A 15,391-nucleotide genomic window follows, 5' to 3' on the forward strand; every position below is an offset into this window, starting at 1 on the left:
TCCCGCCGCACCAAGGTAATTTTGGTGCTGCGATATGGTGCTACGAGGTGCTAGACTGCGACATCGCCCGTCCATGGGCCCCTAGGAGGGGCCTAAGGCCCATCCACGGTAGGCCTTGGGCCTTTTGACTCTTGGGGGGCCCGTCCAAAAGGCCTAAGGCCTATAGGCCCGCCCATGATAGGCATTACCTAAGTGCCTATACATGTATAAAGTCACCTAAAATGGACGTATAATCTACTAATATAGCAGAATAAATTACTATTTTTTATATGCGTTTTGCCAACTTGATAGAAAATGTCATTATTAGTACATAAAATATTTGAATCTAATTAAAATATTTTGATATTTAATAAATGGCTATCCTAAATATCCGAGAAAGATAAAAAAAACCTTTTAATACTACAGAGGACTAGCGTCTGAATTTTTTTTCATTTCTTTCAAACAACATCACTTTCTGACATCCCGAGGGGTAAAATGGCTGCTGAAGGTAATAACCAACAAACCGTCTCGTGGTATACCCAGCTAACATGCTAAAAGACGAAGAACGAATTGCGCCTTTGTCAGCAGAGTCTCTCCAGAAAGTCAAAGCGTGGCTGAGCCCCACAGACTCAGATACTCCAGCCAGCGAGTATAAAAAGCATCTCAACTCTCATGCCGCGGGAACCGGCGAATGGATATTGGAAACAGACCAATACTGCCAATGGAGTCAACCCAAAGTTGGAAATCTCTGGATCCGAGGCATTCCTGGCTGTGGAAAGTCAGTCGTTGCGGCGAGCTTCATCAGTCGCTTTCGACGGATAAAAGATGGTCCTGTTTTGTTTTTCTTCTTTCGCGAGATCATCCAGGCAAATCGATCCCCTCGGTCGCTGATGCAGGATTTTTGTCATGAGATGCTGGAGTATTCCCCTTGGCTCCAGTCACAGCTGAGTCAATTACAGACGCAGCACTCATCCGTTGAATCGGTGCCATATGAGAAATTGTGGAAATGCATGGCGACCGCTATGGGATCCATCGGAAAGGTCCACTGTGTGGTTGATGCACTGGATGAAATGGAACAAGGGAATGATCAATTCTTCCAAGATCTTCTCGATCTAGGCCGCCCATCTTCCGGTTCAATCAAATTGATTCTTACCAGTCGCCAGGTTCCACATGTGGAGAAGCATTTGAAGGGTACCTCTTTGGTTGATCTACGTCTCGATCGTCGCAATGTGGATCGCGATATTGCTGTTTACATCACACAGCGATTGAGAGATGCCCATCTAGATCTTCCCCAAGAGAAGATCCAGGAAGTTAAACAAGCAATTTGCGATAGGGGACAAGGCCTGTTTCTCTATTCCAGACTCATGTTGGACCAGCTGTTACTGCACCCGGAGTCCATGTTAGTCAACATCAAGACCCTCCCAGACGGTCTTGGGGACATGTATACAGAGCTTCTTCGTGACCACGCCGCTCGCTCGGGAACCTCGACTGCATTCCAACAGTTTATTCTCCAATGGATCACCCATTCTGCCCGGCCGATGCGCCTCCTTGAATTAGCTGTCATGGTTGATTCTCTTCTCGACCGTGGTGGACTCAGCGAAGACCAAGACGCAAAACTTGCTATTCGAACAACATGTGGCCCTCTTTTAGAGATTTGTGAAGATGGGGTAATTCAAATTATCCACCATTCACTGACTGAATTCGTTCTCGATCGAGATGTGACCCATACGCAAATGTCCAACAACGAGCGCGAATTTTCTGGATTCCATGCTCCTACAGTACACGGAATGATAACCAGGATATGCATCAACTATCTTTCCAATGGTTGTCTAGATGAGTTTGACACCAAGCCGAAGCGGCCCAGTGAAGACGATGAGTGGTCCAATAGAGAATTCGCACTGCGGTTCTACTTCCTCCGCTATGCAGTTGTGGAATGGCCCCTTCATGCATCCAAAGCAGTCGAATTCGATGGTGAGCTGCTACCTTTCCTCGACGAGTTCTGCACAGATGGAACTCACAGCTACGAGGCTTGGAAGGTATTGTGGCCATTCTTTGACCGCCATGTACCTAAGAGAGGAACATCCCTACACAATGCTGCATATTGTGGAATTCCTGCCTTCGTCAGATACCTCATCCGCAAAGGAGTGAGTCCTGACTCCGTTGACTTCAATAATACTGCGCCAATTGAGTCTGCTGTGGAGAGAAATCACGCTCAGGTCATCACTTTACTGCTGGAGCATGGGGCAAAACCTGACATGGGTCGTCAGAAAGACCTGGTGCTTTATGCAACCAAGTTGAATCACCCCAAGTCCTTGCGCGCACTGATAGATGGAGGAGTTGAACTCAAGACTATTCCTCTGGGTCCACATAGATCGATGGAGAGATTTGAATCTGACATCCTGGGTAACTACGTGAGCTATGAGGGATCACGTAAATTGACCACGCCGTTTGAATTTGCATGCTACGATGGACATGTGGAAGCCGCCCAGGAGCTGATGAATCATCACGATTCATCATACCTGTGCGATGGCTTCCTTCATCTTGCCTCTAGGGCTGGGAAATCACAAGTGGTGGCTGTTTTGCTGGAAAATGAGGAAATTAGGCTAACGATCAACCGCCGCGACCTCAATGGAAATACGCCTTTATATCTAGCCGCTATGCAACGGGACTATGAAACAGTCAAACCTTTTTTGGAGCACGGAGCAGATATCAACTTGAGGTCCATGAATCTCAAGTACCCCCGCGAGCCGCCATATAACTTGGAAAAGGATGATCAAGACAAAGTATGGCCAAGCTACTCCCCTTTACACGGGCTAGCCACTGGAAACCTCCCTCATGTCTGGAATGGGCCTCAAAGGTCTACGTGGATTGAGACACTGGACCTGCTCTTGAGTTCAGGCTGTGACATTGACGCAACAGATCATCGAGGGCGCACACCTCTCTTTTACTGGCCGGAGTTTCCCACTTCAAATCACGGCTCAGAGTCCCTCGATTTTGTCACCACTCTTCTCTATCGTGGCGCAAATGCTGCTTTGCTTGACTCTCAAGGATATTCGCCACTCTACTCCACCCAACTTACTTCAAAGATAGCAGAGGCTCTAGTGAAAGGCGGGGCTGATATCAACTCTGCGAGGAACTCAGATGGTATGACACCCCTCATGTTCATGGCTCCGTGTTTAGATCGCATCGAGCTCTCTCTGTGGCACGATATGAAAGCGGATTTCTCACAAAACAGTCACAACGGAAACACAGCTTTTCATTACAGCTTTCGTTCACGAATCTCTAATGCAAACAAGAAGGATATAACCCCATGGATCAAGACTTGGTGTTCCTTTGGAGACTTGCATGCTCGGAACAATGCTGGTAGAACACCCCTCCTTGAATTCTTGTTTCGACAAGGCAACGAATTTGCTCGACAGTCGCACAGTATTGAGATTCTTCAAGAGTTTGTCAAAAATGGAGCAATGTTGGAAGATCGAGACCTTTTGGGGCGAACGGCTCTTCTTACTACATTGAACCACCAAGGTTTCTTTTGTTTTTCTCTCGTCGATGAGATCTTGCGTTTGGGTGGCGATGCGAAAGCCGTGGATAATGAAGGGGGAACAGGTGAGCAAATCAGCAATCAATATGCTTGCAACATCAGTATTAAACAGACGTTAGCATTGCATTACGCCTTCAAGGCAGACCGTGATTCCTTCAGGATGCATCCTGAAAGCTCTTGGTCTTTCATCCAAAAATTGATCGAATCTGGCGCGAGCATTCATGCAACTAATCATGTGGGAAACACCATTCTTCACGAGCTTGTTGGTGTGAGTAACTGCTTTGAAGCGTGGAAAGCGCTAGAGCCCCGCGCCAAGGGACTCGCTGATCTCGGGCTCTCTTATCATTCGACAAATTGCGAAGGTCAAACTGTATTGCATCTGGCAGCCAGCAACAAAGTGGGAGAACTCAAGAAGAAGGAAGAGAGAGGCCAGGTGCTGGACTTTCTCCTTGAGTCTTCCAAGGGGCTCGATATCAACGCTCGCGATAATGACGGACGCACGCCTTTGCATTTTGCATCTTCTGGATCAGATATCTACGCCTTCATCTTGATTCAAAATGGCGCTAATATTCGAGCTGAGGATTACAAGAAGCGCACACCTCTGCACCTCGCCGCTGAAGCAGGGCAAAGCAACATCGTGGGTCTGATTCTTGAGAGCTATAAGAAGAGCCAATGGTCAGTGAACGAGTTGTGCTCTAGCGGGCGATCCCCATTGCACGAGGCCTGTCGAGCGGGCTGTCAGGAATCCGTTCAATTCTTGCTTGATGCTGGCGCAGACCCTCAAATCCAGAATGAAGACGGCCAAACACCCCTGCATGCAACTGCGGAGTTTCTGTGTAAAAAGACTGCCAACGCAAAGCAAGACGAGTCCGTTTCAATCGTTTCTAACGATTGGGACGCGGTTTCCCAACCGCAACTTCCTGACCAGACTTTCAGGGACATACGTCAAGTTGTTGCCCTACTTATTTCTGCTGGGGGAGACCCATCGACGATAGACAGCAACGGTCACACGGTGTCAGATGTGGCTGCCACTCTGGGGTGTTTTCCTGTCTTCGAAGAACTGCAAACTATGGCTCAGTGCGACAGCAAACTCTCAACTACGCCATATCACTCTCCGTTGGCCTTCATCCGCAAGCAGGCTCTTACAACCCGAACAACTGAGGCCTGGACCCTTTTGTTGAAAAAGATTGTGTCAACAGGCGACGCACGCCTAGTTGAAGATATTTTGCGTACCAATAATCTCAAGATTTCGGGACCCGATGGGGAGTCCTTGATGTCTCACATTGCAAGTTGGGGCCTGGCATCCATGATGGGCCGCATGATTCCTTATGTGGAAGACCTTGCTTGCATGGGAAGTCGGCTTTTGGAATCTGCGACTCGCCAGCGATCTTGCAACACTCAGATGGTGAAGGTCCTTGTCAACGAACTGGCCGCCGTTGAAGATGAATCAATTTTTGCCGCATCAGTGAACCATTTAGCACAGCACGAGGCATGGTGGTACCCTCGAGCACTTTCAATCCTCCTGGGTGCGGGTGCTGACCCCAACCTTGGAGTTCATTCACCTCCCCTGTATATCTGCCTCAACTTTGGAACATCCAAAGACAGCCGCCGAAGGTCTGAGAAGTGGAATATTTGGGGCGCTCAGGTACTCGAAATTCTTCTACAAAACGGGGCTGATCCTAATGAATTGAAAATTGCCTTGGAGGCCAAAAGAGACGTCAACATTCTGAAAATGCTTGTTGACCACGGAGCTGATCTATCGAGAGGTACAGATCTACTTTCTGTCACGCTGTGTCCCAATGGCACCGACCCGGAAGCTCTTGAGTTCCTTCTGGAGTCGGGTGTCGACCCGAATGGCACAGATTCAACTCGGCCCCTATTTTTGGCTGCCGGCCAGTACAAATGCCAAAGGAGTGTTGAAATTCTCGTGAAACATGGTTCTGATCCACATGCTTCAATGAAGAATGGGCAGTCTTCTGTGTTGCATGAGGTTTGTGAAAAGGGTGGAGTTGTGGGGCCCATGTTAGCAATGGGGATTGATATCAACACTCTTGACGCTCAAGGCAGAACACCTCTCATAAGAGCTTGTATGTGCAGAGAGGATTGGCGCACCAAGGTTGCAGAGTTGCTTCAGGCAGGCGCTCGTCCGGATCTCGTTGACGATGCGAACTCAACTGCATTGCATCATGCTGCCCATGTTGGGAATGAGAGAGCCGTGAAAGAACTTTTGAATCATGGCGTCGATATCTCGCCACGAAACTCTGCCGGCGGGACACCCTTATGCAATGTATTGGAAGAGCTTGCAAAGTGGTGCGGAGTGAGCTCTCCTAAGTACTTCGCAATAATCAAGGCCCTGCTGGATGCTGGCGCAAACCCCCTCGATGTGCATCCAAATGGCCGAGGAGCACTTCACTTCCTAGCCGTGCCCCTCATGAATGCCAGCAATGAGGATCGAGAGGAGGAGATCCATCAGTATTATGGAAAAGATTATTTCAGCCTAACTTCTGGGCTTTATCAACAATTCTTGGAGGCTGGGTGTGACCCTGAACTGCGGGACAATAAGGGCAGAACACCAATCTTCTACTTTGTCGACGCCAACAAATATCAATTTGGGGATTTCATCGACCGCGGGCCCTCCCCCTTTAACCCCGAGGACTGTCAAAAGATGTTTGCCGAGCACGACATCCACAAGATTGATTACAATGGGGAAACTCTTCTCCATGCCATTGCACGTCGAGATGATGGTGAGTGTGATGAATGGGACCATATTGAGAAGCTCTTTTCCATGTTGGTGGAATTGGGGCTTGATCCGTGGAAAGAGAACAATGAGGGACACACGCCACTGGATTTCTCAGCAGTCCATGACAGATCAGAAATTTTGGCCCTCTTTGCAAGAGAAGATTAGTCGTTGAAAACAACTAGCATGTGGCCACACCTCTTAGCCTATTCCTACACTACGCCGAAGAACCTTGGAAATGACCCTTTTGATACCTCTATCTTGTTTCCACAGAACTCTGTCTTATAATTCAGCGTAAAATAGTACTTTTGTGTTTGGTACTGCACCCGTCGATAGTGCTGTATCCACCGAAGACACCGCATGTACCGCGTTAGAAGCACTGATGACAGGTACTGACAGAACTGGCTAGGTTTGAACTCTCAAAAATCCTAAAAAAAGCCTGAATTTTATACAAAATGCTATGTTCGTTACTTTACACAAAAAAGGACTGAGCATGAACATGACCACTGGCAAGAGTGAATCTTGTGCCTGAAATGTAAGGCACCTTTCTGCTTTTCTCAGCCGGCCTGGCTAATCGGGGCTAGCGTGCACGGGCCTTCTCTCCACATTTCAATCTCTCGGCTGTGCGCTAGCCCGCATTAGGCACATAGTTTCTCTCCCGACCTACTGAATGATACTTCGCCTATAAGCCAATTTCTATTGGTAGGGTTAAACAGAGTCTACGTGGTTTTCTGAGCCATGTATTTCTCAGTTTCTCATCCGGGCTGACATTTTGGGGATGGTCTCTGCACGGTGTCATTTTTACTTGACCTATAAGTGTAGAAAGGTTTCCTTGATTCACATTTCCGGCCCTGAACAATTCTCAACTTCTTTGAAAGATATTTCACAATCGTCTCTCCCCCATAATGTCAGAGTCAAAAGTTACTCTTACCCGGCTTGATGCCAAGGATCCATCCACCACTCCAGGAAAAGCAATTGATATCATGCAACGTGATGGTGGTGTCATCATCGAAGGATTGATAACCAGTAGCTTGGCAAGACAGATTCAAACAGACTTGAAACCTCACTTTGACGGTGACATCCCTGATAAGTCAGGGTTCTTTCCGTTAACCACACACCGAGCAACTGGTTTAATGGGCATTTCGAAATCTTGTAGGGAGCTTGCATGCAGCCCACTGTACATCGCCATTGCAAATTCCCTTGTTTCTTCCAGTCATACATTTTGGAGAGGTGACCTCCAAGAGACTGTGAGTGGGAAGCCAATCATATCTTCCACGGTTGGGTTTCGCGTGAACCCTGGCGGCCGACAGCAAGTTCTGCATCGTGACGACAAGTATGCATACCACCGAACTTGTGTTGAGACACCCAACTGACATGGATCACTAGCGACTGCCATCCTTAGCCGGGAGATGCCCCGACGATGATCGGTTGTGTCACAGCCTTGACCAAGACAACCAAGGAAAACGGTGCAACTATCACAATTCCCGATTCTCATCTGTGGGGGCCAGATCGACAGCCTTTGGATAGTGAGGCTGTTCATGCGGAGCTTGAACCTGGTGATACTTTCATCTTCTTGGGCAACACCTATCATGCTGGGGGCTCCAACATCACTCAGTAAGTCAACCTGAAAGACCTTTCCGTCTTCTACCATTAGCCGAGACCAGTGATCGCAATGTTGCAATTTTGCTGATACAAATATTCCCGCTTTTCACAGAGATCAATATCGTGAGACAGTCGGAATATTTCTCTGCAAGCCGATCTTGCGCCCAGCCGAAAACCAATTTCTGAAGATCCCACTCGAAGAGGCGAGAAAGATGAGCCCACAAGTTCAACGATTGATGGGATATGGCGTCTGCGGTCCGGGGGTGGGCTTTTTGGATTACCAAGATCCCATGAGGGTTCTCTTTGATGTTGAAGATGACGAAACTATCAACATGTGATATCTCATCCGGCATCGGACGATCATGTCAGTCTTTCCCAATTATGAGACTGTGGATTAGAAAACCACGAAGGAGCCGATTTTAAGTTCATTCCTGCGGGCAAAGGTGATCCAGTTCACTGATTCGCCTTCACTTGAATTTTTCCAAAACGCGCGTAGAAACCTCCGCGCGGCATCATTGCACCAGAATCCACTTGCAAATATTGATTCTTGGAAGAACTTTCCAATTTGCTGCTGTCTGACTTCGTCCTTCTGGCATTCTGTGCCTGCAATGAAAAGAGGGAAGAATCAATCGTGAGCAAATGCGGACTGCGGCTCTAGGATAGCACACTTTATTGACTCAAGCAAAGTTTCAATAGAGGGTTTCCGGGACTTGATGTTTGAACCTCTGGAAGGCTTCAATGCTTGATAGCAGTATATTGAAACTGCATAGTAGTGCGCTTTCACAATGGCAAAAGAATACTGCCGTTGAGTCTTTCCGGACGAAGGTAACCAGTCCAACATTTTGGTGGCTTTCTCATATGCTTCATCAAGTTTGATGTGCCAATCGTTCATGTCCACCGAAGGTGGGCTTCGATTTTGGACAAAGGTATCGTACCTTGATCTTTCGGTGACTGTGATTTCGTCTATCAAGTTCAGGAAGCCCCAGGACTGATTATCCGAAATATTGGGGCGATATGGCGCGGTGGAATACTCGACATGTCGCGAAAATATCGAGAAATTGCCACAGGCTAAGAGATCAGAAACCTCTTTCACGAGGAAATTTATGAAGTCGTTTTGCTTTTGGACTGCATCAGTCTGTAAACTGTGTCTGTCGATTATAACTCTACAAGCTTGAAGATGAAGTCCCCACTCTTTCGAATTCGGAATCAATATCTCGCTGTAGCAGAGGGCAAGCATAGATGCTAGAATCTCAACCATTGTGAAGACACCTGTGTTGCTGTTACACGGGTATGATTTTTCAAGCATGTGAGACCGCATCTTGTGGGTCAAAGTATGCAGGGTTCCCTCGCGGAGCTGCCGATTGGCTTGTGAAACCGCTGCATTCTGTTCAATGCGATCAGATACTGCGGTGATATGAGCAGATGAAAGGCACATTATAGACAGTCGAAAGCAGGTAGACCTCTTCGCCAGTGGCAAAATGAGACCTCTCCAAGGGTTCTGCGGACTATCAAACCAAGTTAGACGTGGTGCAACATTTGAAAAGAAATGCCTTAGCAACAGTTGGCAGATCGAAGTCAAAACCTGATGACGCGCCAGCTCTAGATCTTTCACTGGAGAAGAGGAAATCGTCGAAATCCAAGTCTGGTGGTCAAGAGGCCGCACATAATCGTTCCCTTGTGGTTTTGGAGATTTATGTTCGCCCAGAAGAGGCAACTTGCATCCAGTGTACTTCCCTCTGCTGGCTATCCCTTGGTCCCATCTCAGACGAATAGATGGAAAACCAGGACAGGTAAAGCCACGAACGCCATATTTCTGGCATTGAGGCAAAGTTCTATCGCATATTATACGGCGCTTCTGACACGTACGACAATCTGCTTTTATTAGCGGCTGGATTAACTTGATTAGAGCAAGTAAATTACCTTTTTGTGCCACTCGTCGATCAGCCGGCAGGGAATCATTGATTTGATACTTGTAAGTGCCTTTCTGTCGTGATCCCACGACTCTAAACGGGTCAGTAAGCTCTCAGAAACTGTAAGCCACTCGTTGTCTACTAGAATAGTCTGGACTTTTCATCAAAAGGGAAAAAATTGAAATTACATCATTGAATCCCTCACTCCTCAAAAATGGGCAACGCCCCTGAGAATAATCAGCATTCAATGATCGGTATCAGTAGCAGCTATCGCCGGTGTGGAAGCGTCAGAGCACCCCTAGCCATTAGGTCAACAGAAACAATTCGTGTGCAAATAACCATTGCGTTGATTAGTGCTACATCATACGAGCTAGTCTCGCATGTCTTAAGTATTGATTAGGATGGCATGTTCTACGTGGCGTCCGCCAAAGTTCGCCGCTGTTTCTTGAGCGTCGTGCTCCAGTACACCTGTATGGACCATTTGCTTCTTCCAGGGAATTTCTGTGCAAAAGGTTTCGTCACCTCGGACCACGCGCTTTCTTCCGCGGACTACGGTAAGCCGTTCCTCGTAGGGGTAGATTGCGTATCAACTAGTTCGGTGTTTTGAGCTTGGATAGTCGTAGGAGATCCTTGCCAGAAGAGGGCCATGGCGAAGGGACTGTCTTCAAAGGGCTGCTTAGCCTGAGGATCAGCGTCCATATTAACAATGGCTTGACGTTGCCAATTTTCGAGATTTCGTGCCATTTTGCAGCGGGTTGGGCGTTGATGTTGTTGCTGGAATGGGGACGCTCGTTTCAGAGCGACATCGTGGTGGTTGTAAGTATCCCTAGGGCTGTAATGATACATACACAACTTCCTCATCGTCGTATTCTATCATTTAGCATTATACCATTCAACCTTAGAACGAGAATCTCAGATACAGCTATAACCATATTTGGCTTAGAGTGTCATGTGATAAGGATTTCAAACTCTTTTACTAGGTTCTCGAGATAGGGAAGCTCTCATAACCTAATTATAGGATAAGCTAATCTAGATATAGAAAACGTGTAAATTATCTGGTTCAAACCGAACAGGGGAATAAATAACACGAGGTTTACGATACTAGTATGGAAGGTATAAGGTCTGGAGGCCTATGTGACTGGAAGATTCGATGCAAATCGAGCAAACATGGCGATCCTGGAACAGGCAATCTGTCTACATTTCCCATCCGCACTACATACGAAAAGAATGATTGGTTGTGAGAGGATTTCGCCTCAGCCTCACTTGTCAACCCCGCCCCTCTCATGAACTCTGGCATTTATTCTCAAAATCTGGGCTCTATAATGTCTTTCTTTGTCTTGTATTTTCGAAGAACTCAAAAATAGGCTATTCAGTCTTCATTTAATCTTCCGTCATGGCAGCTAGCGCCTCTCGATCTTATAATGATTACACGGTCGGGTGGGTATGCGCTTTACCTCTAGAGATGGCAGCCGCAAAGCTTATGCTAGATGCAATACACCCAAGCCTACCTCGCCCGCCAACCGATCAAAATACGTATATTCTGGGAAATATTAGGGATCACAACATTGTTATTACCTGCTTACTAAGTGGCGTATATAGCAATATATCAGCTATAATGGTAGCGATATAGTTGCTCTCGAGTTTCTATTCTATCCGGTTCGGTCTAATGGTCGGTATCGGTGGTGGTGTACCAAGCAGTAGCGCAGACATTCGACTAGGCGATATTATAGTGAGCCAGCTAGCGGACTTATCTAGAGGCGTGATCTAATACGATCTTAGTAAAGCGTTAAGCGGCGGTCGATTCTAGCGAATAGGGATACTTAATCGGCTACCTAAGGTTCTACTAACTGCCCTCGCTACACTATAAGCCCACCACTTTATAGAAGATAGTCGAGTTCTTAAATTTATCTCTAACCTCTAGAGCAAAACGACTCCGCGTAGAGCTGTAAATTTCACACGACCCACCGAAGAGGACCGTCTATATCAAGCAGAATATAACCATAGAGCATCTTATATATATATCGATTGTGATTAGTCTAATCTGACTTCACGGTCTTTACGAGACCATAACGAACCAGTGATACACTATGGACTAATTACCTCTATAAATCAGGTAGTGAAAGATAGCAGGCGGCGAGATTAGCTAGCTTAGGACTTAGGAGTGTACTATATGGAAATAGAAGCGGCGGGGCTTATAAATGACTTTCTATATCTAGTTATTCGGGGTATTTATAACTATACTAACTCACACAAAAATAAGGCATGGTAGGGATATGCGGCAGTGGTGGTAGTAGCCTATACTAAAGAGCTCGTCTTAGTGGTTCCGATCGATTAGGTTGAAACTACTCTAATAGCACGAGACACTCTAGCAGATTCTGGTGAGAGATTCTAAATTCTAGTCCGTGGTACTCCATACCTAGTTCGCATCGATGACTAAATAAAGTTTCTCGTTTATAGTTCAGCGCTTCAATGTCCCCCTAGACCTTACCTTAGTTCCTGTGATTAAGAACTTCGTGGGCCGACAAGACGAGCTAGACAACTTATGGTAGTATTTACAACCGACAAATTCGTTGTCACGGAAAGTTACGATTCTCTATGGGCTCGGCGGAATAGGAAAGACGTAGCTAGCAATCCGCTTTACGCGAGATCATAAAGATAATTTTACCGCTATCTTTTAGCTGAGTGGCAAGGATCGGGATACGCTCTTACGATCGTTAAGCTTTGCCCTGAATCGAGTACTAGGACAGCCCGTGGAAAGCGGGGCGACCGATGATAGAAAAGTAGAGCAACGAGCCAAGTATATGCTACGGTGGCTATCGTTAGAGGGTAACTCGCGCTAGCTAATCATTTTTAACAACATTGATCAATACTCACCCTTAAATAGCACTATTGGTAATGGATATGATATTATAGAATTCTTCCCTATAGCGGACTATAGCTCTATCCTCATCACTTCTCGACTCTAAGGGTTGACTAAGCTAGGAGAGCCTTTCCCGGTCCGTAAACTAGACACTTATCACACAATTCGGCTAGTCTAGCAAAGCAGCGGTTTATCAGCCAAGAACACTACAAGAAAGCTTAAAGGCGACTCAGGTACTTTGGTGCTTATTTAAGATATGATATAGATCATACTAACAAAAGTAGATATATTTGCTCTTACGGGTTATCTAGATGGATTGCCTCTAGCTATTATCCTCGCTAGGGCTTTCATACGTGAGACTGGAACTAGTATTACCGAGTACTTGAAGTTTTACCGAGAAACTTAGTCCGAGCTATAGTTACAATCAAGTCCTGGTTATCAGTACTAGCAAGGTAACGTGCTATAAACATAGATGATATCATACCTCGAAATCAAGAAGCGGGACCAGAATACAGTAGCGCTACTACTACTACTACTTGCTCGATTTAACAATCGAGATATCTGGTATGAGTTGGTAGGAAGTAGCAGCCATTACTCGGATGTCCTATTTTAGCTCGAAAAAGCCCTTTGAAGCGGCCTCGCGTTCAAAGTTAGTGTGAAGACTCTGGTCGGATTCTCTCTTCTTAAGAGCAAGCAATAAGAAGGAAGTTATACGATGCCCACTATTGCATAAAGTCACCTAAAATGGACGTATAACTCGCTGACTTTGTATAATAAATAACTGTTATTTACACCTATTTTGCTAACTCTATATAAAATGGTAGTTTTAATCTACAATATCTATAAATTTTACTGAAACATCTATCTATATAAGAAACTAGTATATATATTATTATGGGGTCTACGCTGTAGAGGCCCGAAAGTTAGGAGGGAGAGAGTTGTATTGGAAAGGGAAGACGAAACTCCCAAACTATCTATCTATCCGAGGTTGATGCCTGAACCCTAAGGCACCCACCACAACACACCCCCTCAGGTATAAGCACCGAGGGAATCCTCCTATTTGAATTTCAATTTGCATAGTAAAAACCTGCATTTCTTTTTGTGTTTTTCATCGTTTTTCTCTTCAAATCAACGTTAGTTTGTATATCACTTTTTCAGTATACATGACCGTAATTCAATTTACTCCTTTCGCCATCAATCTTTCTCTTATTGGTTCGAATAGTTCCTTTGAGAGCGGCTTCGTTATCGCATCTACGACGTTCTCCGCGCTTAAAATTAGGACTAATTATATGATCCTATTGCGAACCGCTTTACGGACGAAGTGGTATCTCTTGTTAAGCCATTTAGCTACTTTCGTGTAGGTATCGCATTTTATAATCGACACCGCATTGTCGCTATTAGTGTACAACTTAATAGGCAGGGTTTGCTATTCTCTAAGTTGCTCTAGTATCTTTAACAGCTATAGGCATTCCCTGACCGTAGTATCATATGCTACGTATTCCGCTATAGAGGTGCTTCCTACCACAACGTCCTCTTTTCTCGAGGACTAGCTAATTAGACCTCCGGCGTAGTAAAATACATAGCCTTTAGTACTCTTTCTATCTTCGTAGTCTTAAAACGAAGCATCGACGAATCCAATAAGCTCTTTAGTTGGTTCCTTTCCTAGCAGAATTCTAAGGTCTATCGAACCTTTAACGTATCTATTTAGCTGTTTTAGCGTATCTTGGTCCTCTCTTCTAGGTGCTGCAGATCTCCGTTGAAGCTTATTTATAGCAATAGCAATGTCTGGCCGGGATTTATCTAAGAGCTATCCGAGTTTACCGACGTCTTTAATGTATGCTTTAACTTTAGTAGGTAATAGATTAGATTCATCAAATGGTAGGTTATCGTTATCGCCGGTCTTTCTCACATCTTTTTCCGTTCGATTTCTTATGATTTTAGGCGGTTTGTAGCTTGATTTTATCGGTAAATAGACCTTACTTACTTCCTATAAGCCTACCTTAACGATGATCTCTTCGGCATAGGCCTTTTGGCATAGAAAAATGCTATGCACTCCTCGCGAAAGGCTGCTTCCTAGGAATCTTTTTAGCTTTCCTAGGTCCCTATGCTTGAATGGAATAGTATTCTTAAACCATTGAATATCTCTTTTATCTATTGTAGCAATTAGGGTGTTATCAACGTATAGTAGTAACTAGATCTAACGTTGTTTGTGAATTAGGATACAAGGTTCGTCGATCAATGCTTCGAATCCCATGTCCTTTAGCTATATACTAACTATTTTGTACTAGAGATGACCTGCCTATCGAAGACCGTAGAGCGCTTATAGCACCGTATATACTATGTCTCCTTTCTCAAATCCCGTTGGTTGTTTTATATAGACACTTCTGTTATCAATTACTGCATTTAAATATGCTGCTATATAGTCGACTTACTCGAGAATCATTCCTTTCTTCGCAATAATGCTTAGAAATAGTCTTATCGTTTCTCCGCGAGTAATAGGTGCTAAGTTCTTAATAAAATCATATCTAGGACGTTGACGGTTTCCGTAGATTACCCACCGCGCTCTAAATTCTAGTACGTTGTTATCTTTATCTGTTTTTAGGTCGAAGACCTATTTTCCTAGTAATATAGTGCTACCCGCGGGAGGTTTTTCTCTTAATTCGAATACCTTTACTACTTTTAATTTGTCGATTTAGACTAGCATCGTATCGAACCATTCCTTTTTAAACTCTGATTTCATAGCTTCGGTATAGGTGCGGGGG

General features: G+C 45.4%; 8 protein-coding genes across 8 annotated transcripts; 4 read left to right on the plus strand and 4 right to left on the minus strand.

The window, feature by feature from the left end:
- Window positions 1-527: 527 nt before the first annotated feature.
- N7517_010675 (ankyrin repeat domain-containing protein) lies at window positions 528-6,425 on the plus strand (the record flags this gene model as incomplete). Its single annotated transcript, XM_056728398.1, has 1 exon — window positions 528-6,425. The coding sequence occupies one exon, from the start codon at window positions 528-530 to the stop codon at window positions 6,423-6,425; it is 5,898 nt and encodes a 1,965-aa protein (XP_056574213.1).
- Window positions 6,426-7,162: 737 nt separating this feature from the next.
- N7517_010676 (phytanoyl-CoA dioxygenase family protein) lies at window positions 7,163-8,197 on the plus strand (the record flags this gene model as incomplete). Its single annotated transcript, XM_056728399.1, has 3 exons — window positions 7,163-7,504; window positions 7,660-7,871; window positions 7,972-8,197. 3 exons carry the CDS (start codon window positions 7,163-7,165, stop codon window positions 8,195-8,197), a joined length of 780 nt encoding a protein of 259 aa, XP_056574214.1.
- A 56-nt stretch (window positions 8,198-8,253) lies between these two features.
- Window positions 8,254-9,818, minus strand: N7517_010677 (uncharacterized protein; the record flags this gene model as incomplete). Its single annotated transcript, XM_056728400.1, has 4 exons — window positions 8,254-8,462; window positions 8,526-9,321; window positions 9,590-9,691; window positions 9,780-9,818. 4 exons carry the CDS (start codon window positions 9,816-9,818, stop codon window positions 8,254-8,256), a joined length of 1,146 nt encoding a protein of 381 aa, XP_056574215.1.
- A 500-nt stretch (window positions 9,819-10,318) lies between these two features.
- N7517_010678 (uncharacterized protein) lies at window positions 10,319-10,646 on the minus strand (the record flags this gene model as incomplete). The annotated part of the gene is given in 2 exon segments (XM_056728401.1): window positions 10,319-10,601; window positions 10,618-10,646. The coding sequence occupies 2 exon segments, from the start codon at window positions 10,644-10,646 to the stop codon at window positions 10,319-10,321; spliced, it is 312 nt and encodes a 103-aa protein (XP_056574216.1).
- Window positions 10,647-11,162: 516 nt separating this feature from the next.
- On the plus strand, window positions 11,163-11,537 carry N7517_010679 (uncharacterized protein; the record flags this gene model as incomplete). Its single annotated transcript, XM_056728402.1, has 2 exons — window positions 11,163-11,360; window positions 11,400-11,537. The coding sequence occupies 2 exons, from the start codon at window positions 11,163-11,165 to the stop codon at window positions 11,535-11,537; spliced, it is 336 nt and encodes a 111-aa protein (XP_056574217.1).
- A 774-nt stretch (window positions 11,538-12,311) lies between these two features.
- Window positions 12,312-13,035, plus strand: N7517_010680 (uncharacterized protein; the record flags this gene model as incomplete). Its single annotated transcript, XM_056728403.1, has 5 exons — window positions 12,312-12,389; window positions 12,448-12,595; window positions 12,737-12,765; window positions 12,803-12,862; window positions 12,895-13,035. The coding sequence occupies 5 exons, from the start codon at window positions 12,312-12,314 to the stop codon at window positions 13,033-13,035; spliced, it is 456 nt and encodes a 151-aa protein (XP_056574218.1).
- A 748-nt stretch (window positions 13,036-13,783) lies between these two features.
- N7517_010681 (uncharacterized protein) lies at window positions 13,784-14,210 on the minus strand (the record flags this gene model as incomplete). Its single annotated transcript, XM_056728404.1, is given in 4 exon segments — window positions 13,784-13,924; window positions 13,936-14,055; window positions 14,107-14,175; window positions 14,190-14,210. The coding sequence occupies 4 exon segments, from the start codon at window positions 14,208-14,210 to the stop codon at window positions 13,784-13,786; spliced, it is 351 nt and encodes a 116-aa protein (XP_056574219.1).
- Window positions 14,211-14,241: 31 nt separating this feature from the next.
- N7517_010682 (uncharacterized protein) lies at window positions 14,242-15,346 on the minus strand (the record flags this gene model as incomplete). Its single annotated transcript, XM_056728405.1, is given in 7 exon segments — window positions 14,242-14,429; window positions 14,451-14,616; window positions 14,629-14,702; window positions 14,832-14,892; window positions 14,968-15,013; window positions 15,062-15,221; window positions 15,298-15,346. The coding sequence occupies 7 exon segments, from the start codon at window positions 15,344-15,346 to the stop codon at window positions 14,242-14,244; spliced, it is 744 nt and encodes a 247-aa protein (XP_056574220.1).
- Window positions 15,347-15,391: the final 45 nt, after the last annotated feature.

Source organism: Penicillium concentricum (assembly GCF_028827145.1).
Source record: "Penicillium concentricum strain IBT 3081 chromosome Unknown utg000006l_segment0_segment0, whole genome shotgun sequence".
Taxonomy (NCBI): Eukaryota; Fungi; Ascomycota; class Eurotiomycetes; order Eurotiales; family Aspergillaceae; genus Penicillium; species Penicillium concentricum.